Source organism: Bidens hawaiensis, unplaced genomic scaffold, assembly GCF_021521415.1.
Source record: "Bidens hawaiensis isolate Kalapana, Puna unplaced genomic scaffold, B.hawaiensis_p1.1 tig00048415_1, whole genome shotgun sequence".
NCBI lineage: Eukaryota > Viridiplantae > Streptophyta > Magnoliopsida > Asterales > Asteraceae > Bidens > Bidens hawaiensis.
The window spans coordinates 49,026-61,940 of record NW_027498679.1 but is presented as its reverse complement, the minus strand read 5'-3'; the positions used below and the strand labels follow the sequence as shown (position 1 = coordinate 61,940).

Genomic DNA, 12,915 nt, shown 5'->3' with positions numbered 1-12,915 from the left:
GTTGATTATTTTTGTGCCTTTTGGATAAAGTCAACCAAAAAATCGTATTCCCTGCCTTTTGGGTCAACACAAAACGTTTCCATGATATTTCCTTGCAAATCAAAGATAATTGGTGGGATTTTTCGCGTATTGCAACGGAAATTCGGTACATCAGAAGTTTATATATGCATAAAATATAAAGTAATGTTCACAATATTATCAGACATAATCAAATAAATTAAAGTTACAAACATAAAGAGGGGAATTTGTATCGAAACCAAAAACTATAAAACTGAATACAGGTACCGATGTTGTTTACTTGTTCGGGTGGTATTGGTTCGGTTATGTAAAAAGTATGTGTATTACAAAATTAAAAAGTATATTTACAATAGTTTGGTTTCACAAAAATTCTTTAGTGTTACATAGAAAATAAAGTCCTGATATACTTAAAACGAAATCAACACGTGTTATACATAAATCGAAAATTATAAAAACAATTTGAATACATGTTTAGATAGTACCAAACATGTACTGATGTTTCTCGGTCGGTATCGTTCTTGTACGAATTTGTAGTAATAATAATAATAATAATAATAATAATAATAATAATAATAATAATAATAATAATAATAGTTTATTATCACCAGGTTATTAAAATTTCTGCAAACGTTTTTTTTTCACAATTACAACCTCAAAAGTAATGTTCGTGTAATTAAACCAGTTACCGAAAGACCATCTCTCCATCCACTACCGAACATAATTAAATTTATTAAAAACGGGGTTTTTTCAAAATAAAACATTTTTAGTATCATAGATTATACGAGTGCAGTGTATCTTGACGAGCCGAATTGAACCAAACCGATATATTATTATTATTATTGTTGTTGTTGTTGTTGTTGTTATGAATTCTACAAATTCGTACAAGAACATTGAAGGTTAGGGTTCTTCAATAGAAACCCAAGTTCGATTGCTACTTATGTTATTTTTTTGTGGATTATGACAATAAAGAATTTGTGCTAGACCTTGTGAGGTTGTCACTTCGAATTCTTAACCCACCCGAGTTTTCGTCTCACCGTGTGTTACGCCAAAGAGTGCTGCACTTATGGTGACACAATGAATGACAAGTGGCAGTTGGTGGTATGGTTCTCAGGGAACGCCCAAAAAACTTTGAAGTCAACGTGGGTCCTGTTAAGACAACATAGTTTGACTATAATGGAATAACGTGGCTCTCCAAATTTGAGGAGTGTGATGGTCTGACACACAAAAAAAGTCGTCGTTAAAAAGAAATGATGGGGTTAGCTAATAGGTTTTTGAATCAATCAAGTAATGAGTTTGAATCTTAACTAAAATTGATATGAAATGGTTGTGAAGTTTCCGTTAAAGTGGTATGTAACCTATGTTATTAAGAAAATGTATAATATCATAAAAAGATATGGAGATTAGAGGTCAATAATACATTAATACGAATATATATTGGACTTGTGAGGATTTGGAAACTTCGATTCTAAAGTCAAAATGGTTGACTCTTCTTTCTCCTTCACCCAATGCAATCAACAAATACACATAAACACACACACATAAATATATAATATAAAGATTCGAATAAAAAGAATAGTGACAACAATTACAGACGAAAACTTTAGTGGTAACAAATACACTAGTGACGCATGATAACTCTCTTTCAAGGACGAGCGTGACCACATTATTACCATCTAAACGTGATAGTGGTTAGAAATAATAAATCAGCCACCTCTTGACCCTATAAGATGACTATATAAATATGCATATTTTTGTTCTAGTTGGGTTGTTGAGCTATACATGTATCATTAATTTAATACATTAATTTAAGAAAAACATATTACTTTTTACATCATGAATTGAAAAGTTTAATGGATGCATTTTTTTGGTATGGGTCAACAATGGGTATTGCTCTCATGCATGCTTAATTAACGTTGTAAAAGTAATGCATGCACATGATATGTTCTAATGATGAAATTGAAGATGTAAGATGTGACGGCATGGAGAGCAATAACCGAATGGTAATTAGATTGAACTAAAAACCGATGAAACCGAATCGACATAAACTAAAAACCGGATTCACCGAATAACGGTTATCGGTTATTTTGTACCCTCAGATTACCAAACACTCTGAACCAAACTATTCATATATTTATAGCTTTTATACATCCACTTCATGTATCTCATGTTTTATGTCACAATTTCATGTGCTTATACATTCATTTCATATATTTATGCATTCGTTCATGTATTTCTAAGTAAAATATTTTAGCTTAAGCTTGGTTTTGATTACTAACCAAAATTAATCTAACCGAACTGAATAAAACGAACCGATTAACAGAAAACTGATTGCATAATTTAGTCGAGGCTAATAATCAAATCGAACCGCACACACCCTAGCCGCCTATACTCTTAAGAGTATTATCATTTAAAAATATTTGATGAATTACCTTAGGGATTCCCAAAATAGCCCTTCCAAGGAGGGAGAATCTCAAAAATAGTCCGTCAAATTTGAAATTCCCAATATAACCCTCGAAATTCGTGTTCCACGTGACATTGGGAAATTCCCCGTGAATTTTCAAGAACCAATCATAATATGACACATATCAATGATCCCCCACCTGCCACGCAAATTTTCATGTCAAATACATCTTACACGTTGAATTTCGCATGAAAACTTACCTGATGAAAACAATCTTTAACGTGATGTTTTAAACGGTTTCTGTTTTCCACGTGAATTTTCATAAAAGTTGTTTTTTGAGTTTTTTTTGAAATTGAGTTTTTTTTAAATTCATCTCTAAGGATGAATTTCAAATGAATTTCAACTCCGGAGACGTATTTTGATTAAAATGCAACTATCAAAATGAGTTTCATATGAATCTAAACTTATTTCATCATTTTCTCCCACTTTCTCATAATCTTACCAAAAACTATGTTTATGTTCTCTTATTTTCTCATATTAATCCATGAGTTAATTTTAGATTGATAACAATGAATTCGAACTTTTTTAACTTTGACATCTTTTCCGGTAGGATTCCGGCGAGTTTTGCCGGAAAGTGTAACCTCTTCAAGATTCGTTAATAAACCAAACCCACTTGGGATTTCACCAGAAACATTACTTCCGGTGATCACCAACCGAATGGTATCACCCTCACAACCACCACTATTCGGTTTCGTGCATGGATTTAAGGGTGGTGAGGGAAACGTAGATGGTGGTGTCGTGGGTGAGGACTTGGTGGTGGTGGGTGGTTGTGGTGGATGACCATGATGGGGTTTCGTCATCGCCGTCTATACAGGCGGTGGTGGTGGTGTCCGGTGGCATTAGGTGGCAGAGGAAATGGTGGGAGTTGGATGATTGGAGATGAATTTAAAAAAAAAACACTCAAAAAACCACAATTTTGAAAACTCACGTGGAAGACAGAAATTGTTTGAAATATCACGCTAAAGATTGTTTTCATCAGGTAACTTTTCATGCGAAATCTAACGTGTAAGACGGATTTGACATGAAAACTCGTGTGGTAGGTGGAGGGCATTGATATGTGTCAGATTATGATTGGTTCTTGAAAACTCACGGGAAATTTCCCAATGTCACGTGGAAGACAAATTTAGAGGGCTATATTGTGAAATTCAAATTTGGCGGGCTATTTTGGAGATTCTTTCTCCTTAGAAGGGCTATTTTGGAATTTTCCTATACCATTATATTAAATTAATGTACAATAATCAAGCATTTAAATTAATACATTAAATTTGATATTTTAATGAAAACATTATGACAAAGATAACCTTCCACATTTAATCTTGATTATTGATGTTCATGGAAATTGAGTCGTGACTGTGAGGTAGTTCACCAATTTATGGAAATCGTAGTACAATTTCACATTATGATTGGGGCCAGAAAGTGGACCTTTTGGTGTTGACAAGTCAAAACCTACTTATGGTGAACTAGTATTAACTATAAACAACCTTCCAGCCCTACACTTTTATGACACTTTACATGGTTTTTAAAAGCAATGATGGATGGTCTAATGTGGCCGGTTTAACATCTGTCATGGACCACGTGTAATAAATCGTCCTGTTTTAAACAGTTTGTGCGAAGTCGAATTAAGGAAACCGGATGAAACAAGGAGCTGTGTTGGTCCAAATAGTTTGGGAAAGTGTTGGTTGATCTCATGGTTTGACTAGTTAAAATTAAATTGATGGAGTTACTAGTCCGGTTTTCTAAGAATTATAGGTTAGGTTTAATGTTCTTTTTGATAAATATAGAATGTGATTTTACACAATATATTTGAGAGTTAGTTTACACAATTTTTACACGTAACATGTTACAAACAATTATTGAAACTAGGTGGCCATGTATTAAATTAATATCGTTTAACAATTATTATCAGCTTAAGGGGAAAAAACTCATGTATACATTTGCCACTCGGGAGTTTCGGACAACCCTAGAGAAAATTGTACATAATATAGTTTAAAAATATACATGTTGAGAAAAAAAAAGTATTATTGTACGTGTTTTCTTTTTTTATCTTATTAATCTGAATATGTCTAAACAGTGGCGAAGTTTGGGCTTAGTCATGGGGGTGACTGAAGTCACGGACTAAAAAATTTTCGGGTCGACGATTCGGTTCGCGCCGGTGATTCGGGTCGAGTCGGATCAAACAATCATCATCATCATCATCGTACTCAGTATATCCCACTAATAGCAAAGCTATAGTAGGGTCGGGTCAAACAATATAACATCTATATATCTAATTTTTCTTCATTTATTCAAACAATTGTTCTTATAATAAAAAAAACAAAATAATTTTTAACCAATAAATACTTTTCATGATAATGTGAGAGAAAGGGTAAGTGGGGATAAGCAAATTCAGTATTGGTATCGGTACCGAAATCAGTACAGATTTGGTACCGTCTGTACCGAATAAGTACCAAAGTTTTGATTTTCGGTACCGGTATATCTCAAATTTTACCTTCAATACCGGTACTGAACCGAATATTTTGGTATCGGTATCGGTATGGTATGGTACCGATCTCATCCCTATGGGTGAATACCTAGAAGAAGAATTGCAAGGACCTAAAATATTTATAAGAACAAATCTTTTACTATTCGACTACTATTTTGTAACTTTTGTTTATAAATAATGCGATATTTTAGAAAAAATAACCAAACGATGGGGTATTATATTATAAAAAAATCAGTGGTGACCGGTAGCATTTTGGAAAAATACATCGGGGTGACCGCGCCTAATACCTATAAAAATTTTTAAAAAAAATCGCGAAATTTACCCTACCAACGGAGAAAACGGCAGTGGCCGGGGCCACTCCCCGTCCCCATTGAGCTTCGCCCCTGTGTCTAAATACGTCATTAGAGACCAATCTAAGTTAACTAGATGTGGAATTGCGGATTTACTAAATCTAATATCATAATGTTTCTCATATGTCGCAACGGACGCAACCCAATTGTTATAATAGTTTATATAAGCATAGAAGATAAGAGAACATAACAATTCTTATTTCAAATAAACCGGTCATTAATCTCTATTTAAAATCTTATCAAAAGTTAAGAACAACGCTTGTTACGTATTAGGTATAACCAGTAAATATATAAAAAAAATTATCATACTCATTATGTATAACCAGTAAATATATAGAAAAATCGTGTTAGCCCATATATATTTATTATACTTCATTTTGATATAAAGAGATTAGAGAATACATTATAAGTTTACCATTCTCAGTTGCACCAATTTTAGTTATCTAGCTAATGTATTCCAAAAAAAAATGGAGAAATAAGCATACAGCATACTTAAGTCTTAACTGAGCCTTATCCATCAGATCATTAGCATACATCCGGCAGTAATAGTGTTTAATCTTCAAATTTAATTCTGGATCAAAGGTTCGAATCATGTCATGTTCATGTTTAGTGATAATATGACTAATTAATAAGATTTGAACGGTATATGCCTTTCAAAAAATATCCATTAGATCATTAGCATTTATCTTATTAGACATGACACTATTTTACAGTACTCTTTTGATTAGAGGTGCATAAATCGGGTTTTTTTGTACTCGGAACCGGGTAAGAACAAGTTTCAGGTATGGTTAACAAAAGTCAAACCAGTCGGATAGAAATGGGTTCCGGGTATAGTTGGGTATTTGACCGGGTTTTCCGGGTTTTTTCAGTTTTTCGAGTAGGGTCGGGTCGGGTTTTGACCGGGTATTCCGGTTCCGACGATTCTAGGTTGGTTCTGATTCCGAGTATGACTCCCTGAAGAAGTCTAATACCAGGTCGTACCCTCGGGCACGAGTAGTGTGACATTCGTCAATTTCGGGTCTCGTTTGTATTCGTTTATCATGTAAACCGACTCATTTTGTAAACCAAAGCTTATAATATAATCAAAATGATGGATTTTATGTTATAATATTGTTTTACACTTGTTGGGTCTTGAGAACATCCTTTTTGGTCCTTAAAACTCCTTAAAAATGACTTAAACCAAACTTTGGGGACTATTATTGTCATTTACCAAAAACTTGTTTGACAATTTCAACCATCACATGCATCTTTACCCTATTTGTATGAACAATACTCTTACCATTATAAAAGCAAGACTCCATACACCATTTTGGTTGTTCATCTTTTTCAAAATCTCTCTCAAATCCAAGTATTTATCTTCAACATTTTGCTATTTTTGTTCTAACTGATTCTTATTACTTGAATATGGTGGTACAACATATATATAATACATACCCCTTGTTTCCTTTGGTAGTTAAATCTCCGGTTTCGATCGGTTAAGTTTCGACCTCGTAAGGCAAGGCTTTATGGAGGACTTCGTGTTCTTGATATATATACACACACACATAACTTGTTTGCACATATTATTTATGACTAACTTCTGCTCATTTTAGTTTATTTACAAGTTCCATGGTGTGGGTTCTAAGAGTCTATGCTTCGGTTTAACCGTATGTAGCTCTAAACCGGAAACCGAACTTTTGCTTACTAGTTTTGTTAAAAAATAGTTGTTTAAACATGTTTAATGTTAGATTTTAGTTTCTAAAATCATTTTTACAAGTTCTTTGATATTAAGCATGTGGAATTTATCTATGAACTCGTTGGGAGATGGAAACCGAACCAAACCGAAACTTTTGCTTAAAAGACTTGTTGTTAACTTTTTAGTTATAAAACTTAAATATTTCTCATTTATAAATTATCATACAAGGTCTATGATATTTGGGCATGTGGAGACCATCAAGGAACATATTGTGAGATGGAAACCGAACCAATCCGATTTTTACTCGCTTAAGATACACAAGTGTGTTTTTAGCTATCAAGACTTGTATATTTCTTTGAAAATAGTTTAAAAACTGATTTTAATTATTTTCTTAAGTACTTGGAAATGTTGGATCCAACTTGATCTCGTAACAAAGTTTGGACCGACAAAACCGAACACTCGCTTAACGTGCGTTGTTAGTTCTAAAACAATAGATCTACATACTTGGTTAAGTGTTATTATGTTTTATTGAGTTATCTCATAACATTCATTATTTTGGAAAGTTGACTTTGGGTTTGACCAATTATCAAGACCCAAACCAACAACCCGAACACTCGTTAAAGACCCGTTTAAGTATCTTTGTCCCAAAGGAACTTGTATTTAGCATTTTCTCACCTTATTACTTAACACAGGTTAAGTAAATATTAAGGTTAGATACTTTAACCCGGTTTTGAGCAAACTTACATTTTTAAAGGGTTATTATTATAAATTCTTAAATAGTTACATTTTAAACCTCGAACTTTAAAGTGTTTACTTTTGCAACAATTATTTTATTTAAAGATCTTCAAGGCAACCTTTCTAAATCCAATACTTCTTTTATTATAGGCTTCATACGTTAACTCGTCGTTCCGGCAAATCTCCAAATAATCAAACTTTCAAGTTTATTACATTTATCCCCCGTTTTCCATCTTTTGTTTTGGGGGTGACATTTCATACTTATTCAAATCAAATGCTTTATATTTGAGTCTTAAACCACAGACGTTATTGTATACTTTACTTAAATAAATGCTCGATTTAGTGTTCTATGCTTACATGATTATATGCTTATGTGTTTACCGCTTTTGGAGAGTTGAATCATAAATCCTTGAACTATATGGTATTCTCTTATAGCACGGTGCCTTTAATGTATTCTTATTAACGACCTCATGAAATCCGAATCTATTTGGTATTCTCTTATAGACGGTGCCGCTAATGTATTCTTATTAGCGACCTCATATTATCCAAATTGTTGCTATTTATTTGTTTGGTTCGTATACAAGATTGTGGCTTTTCTTATTATATACATATATGCTCAAAACTATGAATATTTCACCAACCTTTGTGTTGACAAACTTTATTTTATGAAATGTTACAGGTTTGCATTTAGGTTGATGTTGGAGTTCGGTGAAGAAAACGTCACAAATACCAGCAAAAACGAACAATATTTGATTTGCTATATTTTGTTGTATTTGACTTATGATTATTGTTATGTGACATTTTCGATGTTGTGAAATGAAATGAGTTGTTAAATATTGTCGCTTAAAATAGTGTCATGCGCTTATGAGCAATCGTTACACCTCGGCATGTTCCACCGCCTTTGGTCGGGGTGTGACAGGTAGGAACCGGTTCCAGGTCAGGTCCGGAACCGGGTATTTTGTGCACCTCTACTTACAGTTTTACGGATCCTTAGGCCTACTGTATGCAACCAAAGTGATCTCTTTCGGCCTACTGACCCTAAATGATTTCTTTGGGCCTACTACGTGCAGCCCAAACGTAACCCTTGGTCCTGCTAAACCAGATAAGTCTCATCATAGAATCATAGACTTCAGCTTTCTGTTGTGCTCTTTACAAAATTCAATTTTTTTTTTTTTTTAGAAAACTTTGTACGATACTTAAGTTAAAAAACAATAGAAATATATCTTAGCCCCGTGGGAAGGGCCAATTTGTTTCATTGATGGATCAGTCCTTACATTAATTCAAAATTAAAGATCCAATAACTTTTATACTAAATGGGCTATAATGTCTTAAATTTTTCATGACCCAAATTTACGACCTGGTTCAGTGTCTCGGTGAGGGTTGAATAATATGCTATTATTATCCTTCTCATTAATTCCACTTCCTAAAACCGCAACCACTTTGAACTTTGTCTAATAAATATAATAATAGTGAAACTTATCGTTATGATTTTGAAAAAATCAACAATGTAGTTTTTTTTATTATTATTAAAATTCTTGTTGTATGCTTGATTAGTTGATTTCAATGTGACTTTTATTCAATCTTGTTGTATGCTTGAATACAAAATCTTGTTTTACTAGAATGGATATGTAAACATAAATTATACACAACCCACATAGCGTCGGTAAACTGTCGTTTTTAGTGAGTAACGGGTGCATCACCATTCACTCGCGTAATGCGTATACATTTTTACGTATTAGTTATACTAATTTAGGGTTTTGGTGCTCTTTTATTCCACTTGTAGTATATATTCCAATGTTTTTGTCTCTGTTAAAAAGTTCATAACATTTTACTTAAACAAAAGGAAATACCCGATCAACACAAAAAAAAAATGTAAGTCATCTTTATAGCTCTATTACCATACAACAATTTCCTAATCAATTATATCTGTCTTTTTAGTAATTAATTTTATTTCTATGACAAATACTTTGGGATCTAAACAAACGGTTTAGTTTATTTGGGAGGTTGACGTTTAGAGGATATTGTGTCAATAAAAACACTGTCCTTGTAAAGGTGCACCGTCGTTTTTAAACTTGTCTTATTTAACAACAATAAAAGACGTGTTGAAACGGAAGAGATGTGTTTGATCATAAAAAGGTTGGTTTGCTTTGATCCTAGGTTTCTAATTTTCTATGTATAGTTTGTAAGAGATTGGGGTTGAATACAAAAGTCTTCCCCTGCTATTGAATTTGCAAAAAATATATACACGTCTTAATGGAAGAGTAGGTTAGAGGATTTTGAATATTTGTTTGTACGTTTATGGAAAAGGTAGATGTAGAAAATAAAAAAATAAAAAAATAATAAAGCTAGAAAAAGAAAATTAACATATTGCTAGTATAGGCGTTTTATAGCTCTTGAATTAGGTTGTTTTATACACCTAAATCAAATCAATAAGTTCATACAATGTTTCTCTAAATTAATTTATATGCAACATTAGTAAATAAATAAACAAGTTTCACAATAATGTTAACCAAATACAGAAATTACTTGAAAATAATGTCGGGAAAACGTATGTACTTTATTCATGTTATTTAACCTAGATTACTTAAAAACAACGTAAATCAACGACTTATCTATAAACAATATTCACGCCCCCACACAGATCATTTAGATCATTTGATGGTATAATACGTCATTTCATTTTATACAAGTTCTTTCACATTTAGACAAAGATGAATTGAATAAAAACGTGTAGACGTTATTAACATAGTGAAAACTAAAAACGACGTATATATTGTTTAAAAGATATAATGATAGGATTGGATGTAAGACATAATAGGTGCCGTCTTTCTTTTAATTTTAGTACGCGGTGACAAGTTGTAGTTCGAGGTTGAACATACTATCGTAAACATAATGCAACTTGTAACAGTAAGTCACCCGCGCGTGCTAGATACCACAACCATCCTAATAAGACTCCAATAACACAAAAATGTGTCTTACCATCACATAGTGTCCGTATTTAACTAACTTGTTAAAAAGCTTACATGTTCTAATACGAAAGTAATACAAACATTATAACTTACAACAAAGTTCTACCATCTTGCAAAAGCCAACCTAACTCGTCACAAAAGCCAACCTAACTCGTCTTTAACGGGCTGTTAGTTCATAAACCAAGAGCTATCGCCCTCACTTAAGTAGTCGATCTCGCCCTCACTTAAGTGGCATCTATATCCGATATGAGCGTCTATCTGATTCACATCCTTATATAATTATATATGAATATTTGTCGGTTAGAAAGGGCGATTCTAATACTAAGCCAGTGAACACACAATAAACAATCGATGGGCACATGTAAGGATGAGCTCGATATCGTTACATGTAAGGATGAGCTCGATATCGTTACAGTACCGATCTTGAATCCATAAAGTCTAATTAGTACCAACGCTACCCGATTAAATAAATGTCCAATATTGGGCCAAATGTATGTCACCAATTTTCAGTCATCTAACATTGACTAATTTAAATTGATTAATTCATTTTTCTTAAACTAATGAAATATTATATGGCTCTAGATTGGAAATAATACAATTTTTCTTTATAAAAAAACAAAATAATTAACAAAAGCATGAACAGATAAACTCATTCACCGTTAGATCTAAAAATAAAATAAAATTAAAAACTAGAAATCTGAAATACAAGTGACGTCATCAACTCCTATCAACACCACCGCTACAGATGGACTGCAACACCGTCATCGCCGGCGCCGGCTCATAATAAAACGGAGCCGCCGGATGTTGCCACTTCTTATACACTACCGGAGCCTTTTCCGGTGGCGGAACAACGACCTTATTACTATTATCACTACTCACAGCTCTCCGACACTCCTCTTGATTATTATTACTATTCACACAACTCATCTTCACTTCCGGTGACGTCACTAGCGGAGATAACAACGGAATCGCCACGTTCCACTGACTCGCCGGAGCTACCTGTATCGACGCCGGTGCTCTCCGCTGTAACCTACTCGGTTGCCTCTTCGATTTGTCCGCCATAGAAATAGACTGTTAGGTTATTGAAATAAGAATGAAGAATTTGAGGATTTAGGGTTTCGAATAGAAATAAAATTATTATTATTATTATTATTATTATTATTATTATTATGTGGACGATGTGTATGTGTGTGTGTATTTATATAGAGAGTCAGATGCGTGTGGTAAGCACGCTGAGCCGACGATAAGCAGTCAAAAGCTTTTAAAAGTGATTATTTTATTGATGACTCGGCTCGGCTTCTGTAAAAACTCGGTTTATATAATATTTGTTACGCGAGAAGAGAAGAGAAGCCGTTGTTTGACTGTTAGCTGGATCTAAAACAGCATGGGGTTACAGCTGTAAACAGCTCAGCCAGTTTCGTACACTTTTATTTTTATTTTAATTATTTTTTTAAAATTGTTGTATGTTATGAGGAAGTGCATGTGTTAAGATTTGAGAATGTCGGATTGTGTTTTGGAATCCTGACCGTACCAGCCGGTCAAACCGGAAGTTGTCTCAACCAGTTTGGGTTTAATAGAATAAGGGACTGGTTTAGGGTTTTTGTATTAACTGAATAACTGGCAACTAATTTAGTGGTTAGATGGTTAGTCGGTTAGACCCTAAATGAACTGAAGAGGTAGGTCCCAGCAGAGCCCAGTTGGACCCACAAGACTCACCTTGAAGAGGGACGTCTGCGCAACGACCAACTGCTTCCGTAGGACCCACCATGCTCAGAGAAGACCTTACGCGCAGTACGCCAGCTGTTCCCGCAGGGAAAGCCTCCCAATGGTAAAGTACCCCGCTTGTTCCCGCAGTTGCGGATACAAGCCATCAGGGAAGGCTACCCGCACTGATAGCAAGGCTACACGCACAAGGCACTAACTCGATACTTCAGTAATGTCACCTGAAGGAATGAGCAAGGCGGGAATACTCCCGCCCAAATGAGCCAGTCCATATGCTTCTGGAAGATCTTTTGTACTATACCTGCCAAGGTATGGGCAAAACAGACGATCTGACCAAAACAGCCCATGAACCAATCACAGGGTGACAGCTCACCGACAACAGTACGAGGAGGAGCACCCTCTAGTACTGTTTGTCACTATTAGCCGCTGCCTACTCACCAACCCTTACTATGGGACGTGCGTAGCCTACAGTTGGTGGAACAGTGCATAGCCGGCAGTAAAGG

General features: G+C 34.3%; 1 protein-coding gene across 1 annotated transcript; it reads right to left on the bottom strand.

The window, feature by feature from the left end:
- Positions 1-11,258: 11,258 nt before the first annotated feature.
- LOC143597518 (uncharacterized protein At4g14450, chloroplastic-like) lies at positions 11,259-11,830 on the bottom strand. The gene has a single exon (XM_077076000.1). It carries the CDS (start codon positions 11,750-11,752, stop codon positions 11,408-11,410), a length of 345 nt encoding a protein of 114 aa, XP_076932115.1. The 5' UTR covers positions 11,753-11,830; the 3' UTR covers positions 11,259-11,407.
- Positions 11,831-12,915: the final 1,085 nt, after the last annotated feature.

Bases quoted from the DNA above. Each gene is read 5' to 3' on its own strand.
- LOC143597518 (XM_077076000.1), bottom strand. From the start codon at position 11,752: ATGGCGGACAAATCGAAGAGGCAACCGAGTAGGTTACAGCGGAGAGCA.